This window comes from Macaca mulatta, chromosome 19, assembly GCF_049350105.2.
Source record: "Macaca mulatta isolate MMU2019108-1 chromosome 19, T2T-MMU8v2.0, whole genome shotgun sequence".
NCBI classification, from domain to species: Eukaryota; Metazoa; Chordata; class Mammalia; order Primates; family Cercopithecidae; genus Macaca; species Macaca mulatta.
The window spans coordinates 68,383,830-68,400,018 of NC_133424.1; the positions used below are offsets into that span (position 1 = coordinate 68,383,830).

Below are 16,189 nucleotides of genomic sequence, written 5' to 3' on the forward strand. Positions count from 1 at the left end.
AACAAAAACAGAAATAAAATGGCAAATCTATTCTCATAGATCCTAAGAGGAATTTGTATTTAGCCTCACATGGTAACTATGTCCTGATAAATATATATAGTGGTTATTCTCAGTCAGTGGTAGCTACTATGTGCCAGAGGCTGTGTTATTACTCTACTAAATCATCTCCACAGCAATTCGACAACATAGGAATAATTTCTTTGCTTTTGTAGATGAACATCCAGAAACATGTAACCCCAGTAATTGATGAAGATCTTACAAGTAGTATATGACAATTCACATTTGAATCCTGTGTCTGACTCAAATCCTTAATTCTTTTTTTAAGAGGCAGAGTTTTGCTATATTGCTGAGACTGCAATGCAGTGGCTCTCCACAAGCACAACTGTGGCACACTACAGCCTCAAACTGCTGGGCTCGAGTGATCCTCCTGCCTCAGCCTCCCGAGTAGCTGGGACTACAGGCATGTATCACAACATCTGGCTCTAAGATCCTTAATTCTTAACTGTAGGTTTTACCCCTCATTTAATTTTTGTATTCTTATTAATTTTGAGACAGGGTCTTGCTCTGTCACCCAGGCTGGAGTGCAGTGGCATGATCTCAGCTCACTGTAACCTCTGCCTCCCAGGTTCAAGTGATTCTCCTGCCTCAGCCTCCTGAGTAGCTGGGATTACAGGCACATGTCACCATGCCTAGCTAATTTTTGTATTTTTTTTAGTAGAGACTGGGTTTTATCATATTGGTCAGGCTGGTCTTGAACCCCTAACCTCAGGTGATCTGCCCGCCTCGGCCTCCCAAAGTGCTGGGATTACAGGCATGAGCCACCGTGCCCGACCTACCCCTCATTTTAATAACTTGTGCAAGGCTCTCCAAGGAGAAATGAGCCTGGGGCTCTCACCCTCAAGCCTTGAAATAGTGCTCATTGTACTAGCACACTCGGTCTTCTAGCTGAGCCAGTGGTTGCCATGCTTTAAACTGGCCAGAAAACTAAATATGGCATGACTGAGCTTATCTTGGGGGTGTCTGACATATCTGATTTGAATAATAAACACAAGTATGTTGGAATTCATTCTTCTTTTGCAGAAATTTCACAAGCTATGGAACAAGAAGGTGCCACAGCAGCAGAGACAGAAGCACAAGGTGAGGAAAACAGATTTATTCCTTGGTTGCCCTCCTGGAAGAAAGTTGGGTGAAAGAAGTGTAAGTAGTTTAGTTGCAAGGGTATGTAGTTTAGATTGCCTTTCTTCATTCTCATTTGTCTCTGGTGTCAACCCCTTCCCTTCAAGCTCTTGATCGGTCCCATGGATAGAGCTACACAAGTTCACTATGGTTATCTACAGTCAGATACTATGAAGACAAAATTCTAAAGAACCCATAATTCTAGGGGACTCGAGTCAATCACAACTTTGTTTGATGGATGCTAAACATATGGCCAAGAGTAGTTAAGGGCTTTCTTCAAACTTAAGTGGCAGTAATTATTTTCTTAATTCCTTCTATCAACTAATATGTACATGAACATCTGCCTTTGAAGAATTGTGATGGAATTACAGTGGTAAGAGAAACATGTCTTGCCTTCATGACTTTTTTTTTTTTTTTTTTTTTTTTTTTGAGAAGGAGTCTCGCTCTGTCACCCAAGCTGGAGTGCAGTGGCCTGATCTTGGCTCACTGAAACCTCTGCCTCCCGGGTTCAAGTGATTCTTCTGCCTCAGACTCCCGAGTAGCTGGGATTACAGGTGCACACCACCGTGCCTGGCTGGTTTTTGTATTTTTAGTAGAGATGGGGTTTCACCATATTCGCCAGGCTGGTCTCGAACTCCTGACCTCGTGATCTGCCCGCGTTGGCCTCCCAAAGTGCTGGGATTACAGGTGTGAGCCACCGTGCCCGACCTACCCCTCATTTTAATAACTTGTGCAAGGCTCTCCAAGGAGAAATGAACCTGGGACTCTCACCCTCAAGCCTTGAATTAGTGCTCATTGTACTAGCACACTCGGTCTTCTAGCTGAGCCAGTGGTTGCCATGCTTTAATCTGGCCAGAAAACTAAATATGGCATGACTGAGCTTATCTTGGGGGTGTCTGACATATCTGATTTGAATAATAAACACAAGTATGTTGGAATTCATTCTTCTTTTGCAGAAATTTCACAAGCTATGGAACAAGAAGGTGCCACAGCAGCAGAGACAGAAGCACAAGGTGAGGAAAACAGATTTATTCCTTGGTTGCCTTCCTGGAAGAAGGTTGGGCGAGAGAAGTGTAAGTAGTTTAGTTGCAAGGGTATGTAGTTTAGATTGCCTTTCTTCATTCTCATTTGTCTCTGGTGTCAACCCCTTCCCTTCACGCTTTCGATCAGTCCCATGGATAGAGCTATGCACGTTTACTGTGATTATCTACAGTCAGATACTATGAAGACAAAATTCTAAAGAACCCATAATTCTAGGGGACTCGAGTCAATCACAACTTTGTTTGATGGATGCTAAACACATGGCCAAGAGTAGTCAAGTGCTTTCTTCAAACTGTTTCCTGATTTTCTTTCTACCCTCTCTGACTTCAGAGTGTGGAGGTGACAAATGGGACTACAAGAGTCACGTGGTGACCAAATTCGCTGTGAAGGAGGATGTACGTCGTGGTTTTGAAAAAACTGCTGACTGGCCAGAAATGCAAATGTTGGCCGGTGCTTTTAATTCAGACCAATGGGGCTTCCGGCCTCACACAGTGGTTCTACACGGAAAGTCAGGAATTGGGAAATCAGCTCTGGCCAGAAGGATCGTGCTGTGCTGGGCACAAGGTGGACTCTACCAGGGAATGTTCTCCTACGTCGTCTTCCTCCCCGTTAGAGAGATGCAGCAGCAGAAGGAGAGCAGTGTCGCAGAGTTCATCTCCAGGGAATGGCCAGACGCCCAGGCTCCAGTGACGGAGATCATGTCCCGACCGGAAAGGCTGTTGTTCATCATTGATGGTTTCGATGACCTGGGCTCTGTCCTCAACAGTGACACGAAGCTCTGCAAAGACTGGGCTGAGAAGCAGCCCCCATTCATCCTCATCCAGAGTCTGCTGAGGAAAGTCCTGCTCCCTGAGTCCTTCCTGATGGTCACTGTCAGAGACGTGGGCATAGAGAAGCTCAAGTCGGAGGTCGTGTCTCCCCGTTACCTGTTTGTTAGAGGAATCACCACAGAACAAAGAATCCACTTGCTCCTCGAGCGCGGGATCGGTGAGCATCAGAAGACGCAAGGGTTGCGTGCGATAATGAACAACCGTAAGCTGTTCGACCAGTGTCAGGTCCCTGCCGTGGGCTCTCTGATCTGCGTGGCTCTGCAGCTGCAGGACGTGGTGGGGGAGAGCATCGCCCCCTTCGGCCAAACGCTCACAGGCTTGTATGCCGCTTTTGTGTTTCATCAGCTCACCCCTCGAGGCGTGGCCCGGCGCTGCCTCAATCTGGAGGAGAGAGTTGTCCTGAAGCGTTTCTGCCGTATGGCTGTGGAGGGAGTGTGGAACATGAAGTCTGTGTTTGATGGTGACGACCTCATGGTTCACGGACTCGGGGAGTCTGAACTCCGTACTCTGTTTCACATGAATATCCTTCTCCGAGACAGCCACTGCAAGGAGTTCTACACCTTCTTCCACCTCAGTCTCCAGGACTTCTGTGCCGCCTTGTACTACGTGTTAGAGGGGCTGGAGATCGAGCCGGCTCTCTGCCCTCTGTTCGTTGAGAAGACGAAGAGGTCCATGGAGCTTCAACAAGCAGGCTTCCACATCCACTTGCTTTGGATGAAGCGTTTCTTGTTTGGCCTCGTGAGTGAAGACGTAAGGAGGCCTCTGGAGGTCCTGCTGGGCTGTCCCGTTCCCCTGGGGGTGAAACAGAAGCTTCTGCACTGGGTGTGTCTGTTGGGTCAGCAGCCCAATGCCGCCGCCCCGGGAGACACCCTGGATGCCTTCCGTTGTCTTTTCGAGACTCAAGACAAAGAGTTTGTTCGCTCGGCATTAAACGGCTTCCAAGAAGTGTGGCTTCCGATTAATCAGAACCTGGACTTGATAGCATCTTCCTTCTGCCTCCAGCACGGTCCGTATCTGCAGAAAATTCGGGTGGATGTCAAAGGGATCTTCCCAAGAGATGAGTTAGCTGAGGCGTGGCCTGTGGTTCCTCAATGGTGAGTACCGCAGGCAATTTTATCCTATGCCTTGTGCTGAGCTCTGTGTCCCTGCTCCTGGGGCTTGACAGGACTTCCAGGGACTTCAAGGTCCCAGATAATTCTTTCAGGATGAATCGCCCAGATGATGTCCAGCTGGCTAAAATGCCAGGACCCGAATCTGGCTCATTGTCCATACCTGGGAAAGGTCTTTCAAAATTCAGGGCCCCGCCGAAGACTCTAAAGGAAAGGATCTGGGGTTGAAACCCAGGAATTTGTGGTTTATTTTATTATTTTTGAGACAGAGTCTCACTCTGTTGCCCAGGCTGGAGTGCAGTGGTATGATCTCGGCTCACTGCAAACTCCACCTCCCAGGCTCAAGTGATTCTTCTGCCTCAGCCTCCTGAGTAGCTGGGACTGCAGGCACACACCACCACACCCAGCTAATTTTTGTAATTTTAGTAGAGATGGGATTTTGCTATGTTGGCCAGGCTGGTCTCGAACTCCTGACCTCAGGTGATCCACCGGCCTCAGCTTCCCAAAGTGCTGGGATTACAGGTGTGAGCAAGCTCCTGTCAATGTGATCACTCGGGTTTGTGGACTGCTTGTTTGGTATGAAGTCCAGGGCCGTGCTGTCCAGTAGAGGGTTCTGTGATGGAAATATGCCATGTGCCTTGTCCAGTAAGACAGCCACCAGCCTCATAAGCCTGTTGAGCATCTGAAATGTGGTGAGACTGTGGAGGTGAAACTTACCTTACACCATTTCAACTCATTTGTATTTTTTTCTTTTTTTGAGACAGAGTCTCACTGTGTTGCCAAGGCCAGAGTACAGTGGCACAATATCAGCTCACTGCAACCTCTGCCTCCCAGGTTCAAGTGATTCTCTTGACTCAGCCTCCCGAGTAGCTGGGATTGTAGGCGGCACCACCACACCTGGCTAACTTTTCTATTTTTTGTACAGATGGTTTCACCATGTTGGCCAGTCTGATCTCAAACTCCTGACCTCAGCCTCCCAAAGTGCTGGGATTACAGGCATAAGGCACCGTGCCTGGCCTCGTTTGTATTTAAATAGTCGCACGTAGCTGATGCTTACTGAATAATGCCGGTCTAGAAAACACACTTTTCTGGACCATCTCAACGTCATCCTATGACCCAGAACACAGCAGCGAAGAATGTGGACAGGCTGGGTGGAAGAGGATTGCTCGAGGCCAGGTTTTTGAGACCAGCCTGGGCAACAAAGTAAGACCCTATCCGTGGACAGGCTGGGTGCAGCGGCTCATACGTGTAATCCCAGCACTTTGGGAGGACGAGGGAAGAGGATTGCTTGAGGCCAGGTGTTTGAGACCAGCCTGGGCAACAAAGTGAGCCCCTGTCTCTACAAGAAAATTTAAAACTAGCCAGGGTGGAGGTGTGTGCCTGTGGTCCCAGCTCATCAGGAGGCTGAGGCAGGGAGATCACTTGAGCCTAGGAACTGAATGCTTCAGTGAGTTATCACACCATTTCACTCCAGCTTAGGTGACAGGGTGAGACCCTGTCCCTGGAAAAAAAAAAATGAATAATAAAAAGAATGTGGGGCCGGGCGCAGTGGCTCAAGCCTGTAATCCCAGCACTTTGGGAGGCCGAGACCATCCTGGCTAACACAGTGAAACCCCGTCTCTACTAAAAAAAAAAATACAAAAAAAAAAATAGCCGGGCGAGGTGGCGGGCGCCTGTAGTCCCAGCTACTCGGGAGGCTGAGGCAGGAGAATGGCGTAAACCCGGGAGGTGGAGCTTGCAGTGAGCTGAGATCCGGCCACTGCACTCCAGCCTGGGCGACAGAGCGAGACTCCGTCTCAAAAAAAATAAATAAATAAAAATTAAAAAAAATAAAAAGAATGTGGACATTCCCTGGTGGTCTAGTTGTTAGGAAAGTTTTTTTTTTAAAGTGAACGTGGCCACCCATCTGCTAATATGTGAAACCCAGGTCTGCTGCTTCCTGGCAGTGTGACCTTGGGCAAGTTACTCTGCTGCTCTGTGCCTCAGTTTCCCCATCTGTAAAACAGGTCATGGCAGCTACCTATCCAGTTGTCAGGAGACAGTATACACAGCCACAGCACTCAGGAACTGGGCCTGGCACTCACTAACAGATGTCAGCTAATGATACTACCAGAGCTAAATGGAGTGCTGGTGTATATGGTACACTGGGCAAACCTGGTTTTGAATTTTAGCTTTGCCACTAACTAGCCCTGTTGCCATTGGCAATATGGTGGAAATGGCATCAGCCTCACGGGTTTAAAACAGCATCAGATTCTCAAGTGGGGCTGGGCATGGTGACTCATGTCTGTAATCCCTGTACTTTGGGAGGCCGAGGCAGGTGGATCACCTACTACAAAAATTAGCCAGACATGCTGGTAAGTGCCTGTAATCATAGCTACTAGAGAGGCTGAGGCAGGAGAACTGCTGGAACCCAGGAGGAAGAGGTTGCAGTGAGCCGAGATGATGCCACAGCACTCCAGCCTGGGCAACAGAGTCAGACGCTGTCTTAAAAAAAAAAAAAAAAAAAAAAAAAAAAAAAAAGGCTGGGTATGGTGGCTCACTCCTGTAATCCCAGCACTTTGGGAGGCCAAGGCAGGTGGATCACCTGAGGTCGGGAGTTCAAGACCAGCCTGACCAACATGGAGAAACCCTGTCTCTACTAAAAATACAAAATTAGCCAGGCATGGTGGCGCATGCCTGTAATCCCAGCTACTCGGGAGGCTGAGGCAGGAGAATCGCTTGAACCCAGGAGGCGGAGGTTGCGGTGAGCCAAGATCATGCCATTGCACTCCAGCCTGGGCAAAAAGAGTGAAACTCCGTCTCAAAAAAAAAAAAAAAAAAACACCTCACATGAAACAGGTCCAGCACAACACCTGGTGTGTGCTAAGGCCTTGATAACATAGCAGCTACCCTTGGTTAGAAAACAATTAAGTACAGATGCTTGCTTTGTGAGAGAAGAGCTCATGTCAGTGCAGAGAAAGATCAGCTTGGCCGTTATGTTCTTTCCACAATCAGGGGAGTTACAACCTGGGCAATTTGCCTGTAGATTGACTGAAAATGTACACAGCCACAAGGCTAAGCACTGAGATGGGAAATTTACATGTCATAAAAAATCACAGCTACTTGTGTTCACAAACCTCGTGCTACGCTTACCATTCACTTTTTTCTCTTCTTTCTTTTTTTTTTTTTTTTTTAAACAGTCTCCCTCTGTTGCCCCAGACTGGAGTGCGGTGGCGTGATCTCGGCTCACTGCAACCTCCATATCCTGGGTTCAAGCAATTTTCCTGCCTCAACCTCCTGAGTAACTGAGATTACAGACACACACCACCATGCCCCGCTAATTTTTTGCAGATTTAGTAGAGACAGGGTTTCACCATGCTGGCCAGGCTGGTCTCAAACGCCTAACCTCAGGTGATCTGTCCACCTTGGCTTCCCAAAGTGCTGGGATTACATGCGTGAGCCATCACGCCTGGCTGTATTCACCTTTTTCTTTGACAAATAATTGTGTGTATTTATGGGGTACACTGTCATAGCTTGGTACATGTATATACACTGTAGAATAATTAAATCAAAATAATACATCTATTATCTTACCCTCTATAAATTTTTGTAGTGAGAATATTTTAAAATTACCCTTTTAGCAATTTTAAGATACACATTATTAATTACAATCACCCTGCTGTGCAGTATGTCACTAAAACTTATTCCTCCTAACTGAAATTTTGTATCCTTTGACCAACATCTCCTGAGTCCCTCCCTCCCAGTCTCTGGTAACCACCATTTCACTGTTTCTGTGAGGTTCATGTTCTTAGATTGTATGTGTAAGGAAGATCAGGTAGTATGTGTCCTTCTGTGTGCCTGGCTTGTTTCACTTAATGTTCTCCAGGGTCATCTATTCACTTTTTTTTTTTTTTTGAGACAGAGTCTTGCTCTGTCACCCAGGCTGGAATGCAGTGGCAAGATCTTGGCTCACTGCAATATCTGCCTCCTGGGTTCAAGCAGTTCTGCCTCAGCCTCCTGGGTAGCTGGAATACAGTTGCCCACCACCACACCCGGCTAACTTTTGTATTTTTAGGAGAGACGGGGTTTCACCATGTTGGTCAGGCTGGTCTCAAACTCCTGACCTTGTGATCCTCCCGCCTCAGCCTCCCAAAGTGCTGGGATGACAGGCGTGAGCCACCGCGCCCGGCCTCTGTTTCTTTTATTCAGGGCAAACTCAAGAGGTTAGCTCTCTGTTCACACACGTGGGAAGGTACAAACTCAGACAGGAGATGATTGCCAGTGGACGGGAGACTAATGGCTCCAATTTTTAGGTGGACAATACAATATTAACTACAGGCATGACATTGTACAGCAGATCTCTAGAACTTTTTCATGTCACATAACTGACACTTCACAGCCACGGAACAATTATCTCCATCTCCCCGGCTCTCCAGTCACCTGGCAGCCTCCATTCTATTTTCTGTAATTGTAGATATTTCAAAGTAGAATCATGAGCCGAGTGTGGTGGTGGCTCACACCTGTCATCCCAGCACTTTGGGAGGCCGAGGCAGGCAGATCACCTGAGGTCAGGAGTTCGAGACCAGCCTGACCAACATGGTGAAACCCCGTCTCTACTGAAAATACAGAAGTTGGCTGGGCGTGGTGGTGGGCACCTGTAATCTCAGCTACTTGGGAGGCTGAGGCAGGAAAATCACTTGAACTTGGGAGGCAGAGGTTGCAGTGAGCCAAGATCATGCCACTGCACTCCAGCTTGGGCGACAGAGACTCCGTCTCCAAAACAAAGTAGAATCATGCAGTGTTTTTCCTTCTGTGACTGGTATAGCTCACCTAACACAATATCCTCCAGGTTCATCCACGCTGTCAAAAACGGTAGAATGTCTTCCTTTAAGGATCAGTAATACTCTGTTTACGTATGTATAGCATGTTTTTGTTTTTTTGTTTTTGTTTTTTTGAGATGGAGTTTCCCTCTTGTTGCCCAGGCTGGAGTGCAATGGCGCGGTCTCGGCCCACCGCAACCTCTGCCTCCCAGGTGCAAGCGATTCTCCTGCCTCAGCCTCCCGAGGAGCTGGGATTATATGCATGAACCACCACGCCTGGCTAATTTTGTATTTTTAGTAGAGACGGGGTTTCTCCACGTTGAGGCTGGTCTCCAACTCCTGACCTCAGGTGATCTGCCCGCCTCGGCCTCACAAAGTGCTGAGATGACAGGCGTGAGCCACCGCGCCTGGCCGTATCACATGTTGTTTATCTGTTCATCCATGGATGGACATGTAAGTTTTCCACATCTGAGCTGTTATGAATAATGTCAGAGTGAGCGCGGGAGACCAAATACCTCTTCTGCATCCTGACCTCAGTTCTTCTGAGCTTACACCCAGAGATAGGATTGCTAGGTCCTACAGTAGCTCTATTTTAATATTTTTTAAGGAACCTCTGTACTGTTTTCCAAAGCTGTTGCACAGTTTTACGTTCAAGTGGAGCTGGAATTGAAGCAAAGACCTGATGTAGGGCCAGGCACGGTGGCTCGCACCTGTAATCTCAGCACTTTGGGAGGCCGAGGCAGGGGCAGGTCATGAGATCAGGAGTTTGAGACCAGTCTGGCCAACATGGTGAAACCCCATCTCTATTAAAAATGCAAAAATTAGCTGCATATGGTGGAGGGCGCCTGTAGTCCCAGCTCCTCGGGCGGCTGAGGCAGGAGAATCGCTTGAACCCGGGAGGCAGAAGTTGCAGTGAGCTGAGATCATGCCACTGCACTGCAGCCTGGTGACAGAGTGAGACTCCATCTCAAAAAAAAAAAAAAAAAAAGATCTGACTCAGGAGCTGGCAGTTCCTAGTCATACCTGCATACCCCCTCGGGTATCAATATATCCAGGAGGCAGGGTGGACACAGGGCTAGTCGTGCAAAGCGTGATGGCAGCCACTAAGTTGCCTCAGAGTCTCTAAAGCTGCCCCGGTCTCGCCTCGATAGCTCAGTCCCTCTCCTCCGACATGTTGCCACGATTGTTCACCTTAAACTCCATCCCACAAGCCCATATTTCTGTCCCCCCCAACATAGGATGTGCCTCGATAGCTCTGTCCCTCTCCGACATGTTACCACAGTTGCTCATATTAAACTCCATCCCACGAGCCCCTGTTTCTATCCCCTGATGTAGGATGCGGGGTAAGACCCTCATGGAGGATCAGTGGGAAGATTTCTGCTCTGTGCTCAGCACCCACCCCAACCTGCGGCAGCTGGACCTGGGCAGCAGCATCCTGACAGAGCGGGCCATGAAGACCCTGTGTGCCAAGCTGAGGCATCCCACCTGCAAGATACAGACCCTGAGGTAAGGCTGCCCACCCCCTGTGAGAGAATCCCTTCCCATGACGCTGTCCCAGCTCTCCCCTACCTCCTGAGAGGAGACCCATCTGAAACCCCTCAAGCTCAGCCTGAGGGCATCAGTGCCACCCAAGGTGTAGGAACCAAGTTCCCAAAAGCACAGAGTGGGGAGTTGCTAAAGACCTTGTGATCGGCCAGGCGCAGTGGCTCACGCCTGTAATCCCAGCATTTTGGGAGGCTGAGGCGGGAGGATCACAAGGTTAGGAGTTCGAGACCAGCCTGGCCAACATGGTGAAACCCCAGCTCTACTAAAAATACAAAAAAAATTAGTAGGGCATGGTGGTACGTGCCTGTAATCCCAGCTACTTGAGAGGCTGAGGCAAGGGAATTGCTTGAACCAGTGAGGTGGAGGTTACAGTGAGCCAAAATTGCGCCACTGCACTCCAGCCTGGGCAACAGAGCAAGACTCTATCTCAAACAAAACAAACAAAAACCTTGTGTTACTGAAGCAGGTTCCTTGACACCAGGTTTGGACGGGTTTGGATGGATTAAGCTCTTCAAGGCAGGGATTGTTAATACTGCTTCATACGCTATTCCCAGTAGCTGGCCCATCACAGGCACTCAGGTATTCGTTGCTTTACAAGGAAATACAATTAGAAATTTGCAAGTTAGAATGGGAGAAGGATGGGAAGGATAAGTGAGGTCACAACAAAACGTCACCAGTGTCACATGCATCTCCCGTTTCCCGTCTCCTGCAGGTTTAGGAACGCACAGATTGCCTCTGGTCTGCAGCACCTCTGGAGAACCCTCATTGCCAACCGTAACCTAAGATCCCTCAATTTGGGAGGCACCCACCTGAAGGAAGAGGATGTAAGGATGGCGTGTGAAGCCTTAAAACACCCAAAATGTTTGTTGGAGTCTTTGAGGTGCGTCTCTGGTAGGGCTTTTGCCTTTTGTTTCTTCGTTTTTGCTTTTGTTGGAAATAATTACAGAAAGAGGCAAAAATTAAAGAGCTGAAAAAGTTTTGGTGGTGGATGGGGGTGATGGTTGCAGGAGTTTAATGCCACTGAATTGCACACCTAAATAATTAAAATAGTCCATTTTCGGTTATAAATACTTTATCACAATAAAAAAAAACCTCAAAGTTTCATTTAAAAATTTTTATGCTTGGGAGGCCGAGGCGGGGACAGATCACAAGGTCAAGAGATCGAGATCATCCTGGCTAACACGGTGAAACCTCGTCTCTACTAAAAATACAAAAAAAAAATTAGCCGGGCGTGGTGGCGGGTACCTGTAGTCCCAGCTAATCAGGAGGCTGAGGCAGGAGAATGGCCTGAACCTAGGAAGCAGAGCTTGCAGTGAGCCGAGAGGGCACCACTGCACTCCAGCCTGGGTGACAGAGCGAGATTCCATCTCAAAAGAAAAAGAAAAAGAAAAAAATTATGCAGAGGCAAGGTCTCATTCGGTTGCCCAGTCTGGTCTGTTTTTTTGTTTGTTTGTTTGTTTGTTTGTTTTTGAGACGGAGTCTCGCTCTGTTGCCCAGGCTGGAGTGCAGTGGTGCGATCTCGGCTCACTGCAAGCTCTGCCTACCCGGTTCATGCCATTCTCCTGCCTGAGCCTCCCGAGTAGCTGGGACTACAGGTGCCCGCCACCACGACCGGCTCATTTTTTTTATTTTTCTTTTTTTTTTTTTTTAGTAGAGACACAGGGTTTCACCATATTAGCCAGGATGGTCTTGATCTCCTGACCTCATGATCCGTGCACCTCAGCCTCCCAAGGTGCTGGGATTACAGGCGTGAGCCACCGTGCCCGGCCTTGACAATGCTCTTACAGTGAAGTCAGTGTGGTATGTCGTCGCCTGAGACGGGCTTTGCTCCGTCAGTGCTTGAGATCCACCCAAGCAGTCAAGTGTTCGACATTTTCTTCCTTTCTCTTGGCGACAGCCATTCGATGCTATGAAGTACTGCAGTTGAACCATTCCCCTGTCCAGGGACACGTTGGTTGGTTGGTTGGTTCCGGTTTGGGGCTCTCACTGTGGTTTGCAAGTCCTGGGAAGGTGGTTTGTTCATTAGATTAGCTTGGTCTAGAGATACAACTATTTAATGTTTATGTAGTATTCTTTTCCTTTTTTCTTTTCCTTTTTTTTTTTTTTTTTTTTTTTTTTTTGAGACTGAATCTAGCTCAGTTGCTCAGGTTGGTGTGCAGTGGTGTGATCTCAGCTCACTGCAACATCTGCCTCCCGGGTTCAAGTGATTCTCCTGCCTCAGCCTCCCGAGTAGCTGGGATTACAGGCGTGCACCACCACACCTGGCTAATTTTTGTATTTTTAGTAGAGATGGGGGTTTTACCATGTTGGCCAGGCTGGACTCGAACTTCTGACCTGAAGTGATCCACCTGCTGCACCCTCCCAAATATTCTGAGACAGACAAGTACAAGCCCTGCTTTGAGCTTTGTTAGTTGGCACATCAACTAACATCAAAGAATAATAAGAATTTGCTTTGCACCGTGTGTGTTTGCCTGGTAGCCAAGGAACTGTACTTTAAAAAGATGTAACCCAGGGAAATTGGCCAAAGCATAGACATCGTCTCAGGACGGAAATGCTGTGCCTGACCTCACGTGGGGTTTATCTGGGAACAGATTGGAGGAAGCTACATGCTCACTCTTTTGCTCACTCTGCACCACAAGTGCAGAGAGCTGGAGCTTGGATTCAAAGAATAAATATACACGTTGTCAGAAAAGATGGATCTAGGCTATTTGGGGCCAAGAAAGGAAAAAGCATTGAAGTCACTTAGGTCCAGTTTCCTGGAAGTCTAATGAATTTCCCTTCTCATAACACACAGGGGCAGGGGTATTGTTCTATTCTCTTCACTCCTGTAGCCCCAGAACCTAGAACTGCTCTATTCCCAACACTTGGCCCGTATTCCCCAAAGTATTTATTGTACAGAGGGATGGGATGATGAGCTAAGTCTCTAAACGGTAGACTTTGACATTGAAAGATGGATTGGGCCACATTGTGAAGGGTTTCCATTCACTGTCACATTGAGGAGTTGGAACTTTCCTTTATTCAATAATGACAGATGCTTGATTCTGTGTGTAGTACTACGACAAGTTCCTGGGATGTGCTGATGAGTGAAACGAGATTCCTGCTCTCCTGATGCTCACAGGCCAGCACAGGGAGAACAAAACAAGACAGAAAGAATGATGTGTGCACACATGGCAGGAGCATGTGTAGGCTTGGAGAGCTCTAAAAGTTCTGTCTAAAATTCAACACAGGCCAGGCACAGTGGTTCACACCTGTAATCCCAGCACCTTGGGAGGCTGAGGCAGGTGGATCACCTGAGGTCGGGTGTTCAAAACCAGCCTTGCCAACATGGTGAAACCCCGTCTCTACTAAAAATACAAAAATTAGCCGGGTGTGGTGGAGGACACCTGTAATCCCAGCTCCTCGGTAGGTTGAGGCAGGAGACTTGCTTGAACCCGGGAGGCGGAGGTTACAGTGAGCCAAGACTGAGCCACTGCGCTCCAGCCTGGGTGACGAGAGCAAGACCCTGTCTCAAAAAAAAAAATAAAAATAAAAGGCTGGGGTGCGTTGCTATGAATGTTGAAACAATGGAGGGAGGTGGGGCAGGCACTGTTTAAGGTGTGGCTTACCCGAAAGGCGACCTTCAAGAGACATGAACGAGGACATGAGCCCCATGAAGACCTGAGGGAGGGGGGAGGAGGGGAGGTTGCAATGGAAGGAATAGCAAATTTTCAGGCCCAGAGGCAGGAGCAGACAGAGTCTGAGGACCAGGAAAATGGCCAGTGCCACTGGCGTGTGCTGAGTAGAGGGGAAATGGGCTGCTTTGGGCGAGAGCTGGGATTGCTTCATGCTGCCTGTCTCTGCAGGCTGGATCGCTGTGGATTGACCCACGCCTGTTACCTGAAGATCTCCCAAATCCTTACGACCTCTCCCAGCCTGAAGTCTCTGAGCCTGGCAGGAAATGAGGTGACAGACCAGGGAGTGACGCCTCTCAGTGATGCCTTGAGGGTCTCCCAGTGCGCCCTGCAGAAGCTGACGTGAGTGCCACTTCCTTTCCACCGGGATTATGGTAACTTCGATTCTCCAGTCATGGTGGGAGGGGAATGAGCAGATGCACAAACAGGGTGAGGAAGGAAGTTGGGACCTCCCGAGACTGCCCCCAGAGTCAGGGCATAAGAGTGACCTGATAAACATCTGTTCTTGCCGCCAAACTCTAAATGGGAGATACAAGGTGGAAGCGGGAATCAGTCAGATGGAAATTGAATAATGACCTTCCCTCCTGATAAAGCTCTCTTGGGCGTGAGGCTTACGTGTGCAGCTTACACTGTGGGTTAGTGAGTGCTTGTCCCCATGACTGGAGAGAGATGCCCGCCCACTCAGGCACTCAACGTGGGTGGGGGTCAGGCTCCCCTCTGCCTGGTAAAGTCCAGGCCAGAGCTCATGCATTCTGGGCTTCTGGGCACAGAGAGGCTCAAAAAGGAGGGTCCCAAAATCCCAATCCCACCTCCTCCTCTGGAGACAAGGGAGCCCAGAGCAGGGATGAGCCCAGGCCTGTGTTGTTCTAGCAGAAATGCCTCCAAGTGGAAATGCGAGGGGCGGCAGTTCCGCACCCTGACGCCTAAAGGGATATCACCTTTTTCCTTTTCCGTGTCAGAGTTTTGCTGTTGCCCAGGCTGAGTGCAGTGGTAAGATCCTAGCTCACTGCAGCCTCGACCTCTTGGGCCCAAGCGATCCTCCTGCCTTGTCCTCCCGAAGTTCTGGGACTACAGGTGTGAGTAGTGCCTGGCCCAAAGGACACGACTTGCTTACTGATAACTGATCTAGGGAGGGGGAGGAGAAGCAGCAGCAGAGTTACAGCACCCACTATTCAATGCTCACTGAGCTGTGCCAAGCACTGCGCTAAAATCCCTCCAACCCTTCCTCGCTGAGTTCTCAGAACAGGTCTACGGAACAGGTGCTGTTGATAACCCAGTTGACAGATGACACAGCTTCGGAAAGGCTGTGTCACTTGTCCCACAGTTGGATGGTGCTTGGATGGTGATGCCGGGAGTCAAGGGTGGGTCTGATTCAGCTGAGCCACCCAGTGTGGCAGCCAGTATCCACGTGTGGCCAGCCAAATCTAAGTTAAATGGGGAAGTCAGTTTCCTCATCACACTAGACCCATGTCAAGAACTCAGTACCCATGTGGGGCTAGCAGCTCCCATTCGGGACAGCACAGATCTAGGTGACCTTTAATCTTAGCTGGATGGCAGTGCTGGTGTCACCAATGAGACATCCAGGCTTAGAGGGTGACGGCGTGAGGCCCCATCACACCCTGAGCTCTCAGTCTTGGGTGTCATATTCTCAACGGGAAGGGGCTTTCACTCCATGTAGCAGACTGTGTCTGGAATCACTTCAGTGCTACATAAAAAGCTGCTTAAATGGCCAGGTGTGGTGGCTCACGCCTGTAATCCCAGTGCTTTGGGAGGCTGAGGTGGGCGGATCACCTGAGGTCAGCAGTTCAAGACCAGCCTGGCCAATGTGGTGAAACCCCATCTCTACTAAAAATACAAAAAAATTAGTTGGGCGTGGTGGAGGGCACCTGTAATCCCAGCTACTCAGGAGGCTGAGGCAGGAGACTGCTTGAACCCAGGAGGCAGAGGTTGCAGTGAGCCAAGGTCATGCCATTGCACTCCAGCCTGGGCAACAAGAGTGAAACTCCGCCTCAAAAAAA

The 16,189-nt window shown here is 48.9% G+C and overlaps 1 protein-coding gene across 6 annotated transcripts in view; it reads left to right on the top strand.

Annotated features, from left to right (window-relative positions):
• The window catches only part of NLRP5 (NLR family pyrin domain containing 5), a 69,575-nt gene that overhangs the window by 30,445 nt on the left and 22,941 nt on the right, over positions 1-16,189 (top strand). For 4 of the 6 annotated variants that reach the window (XR_013408587.1, XM_028838413.2, XM_077976207.1 and 1 more), the window contains 6 exon segments: positions 1,081-1,137; positions 2,133-2,189; positions 2,548-4,141; positions 10,291-10,461; positions 11,213-11,380; positions 14,343-14,513. Coding sequence is in view for 5 of the 6 variants with exons in the window: in XM_028838413.2 (XP_028694246.2) it covers positions 1,081-1,137; positions 2,133-2,189; positions 2,548-4,141; positions 10,291-10,461; positions 11,213-11,380; positions 14,343-14,513 (2,218 nt within the window). In the remaining variant the exon portion in view is untranslated. 6 annotated transcript variants of the gene reach the window in all.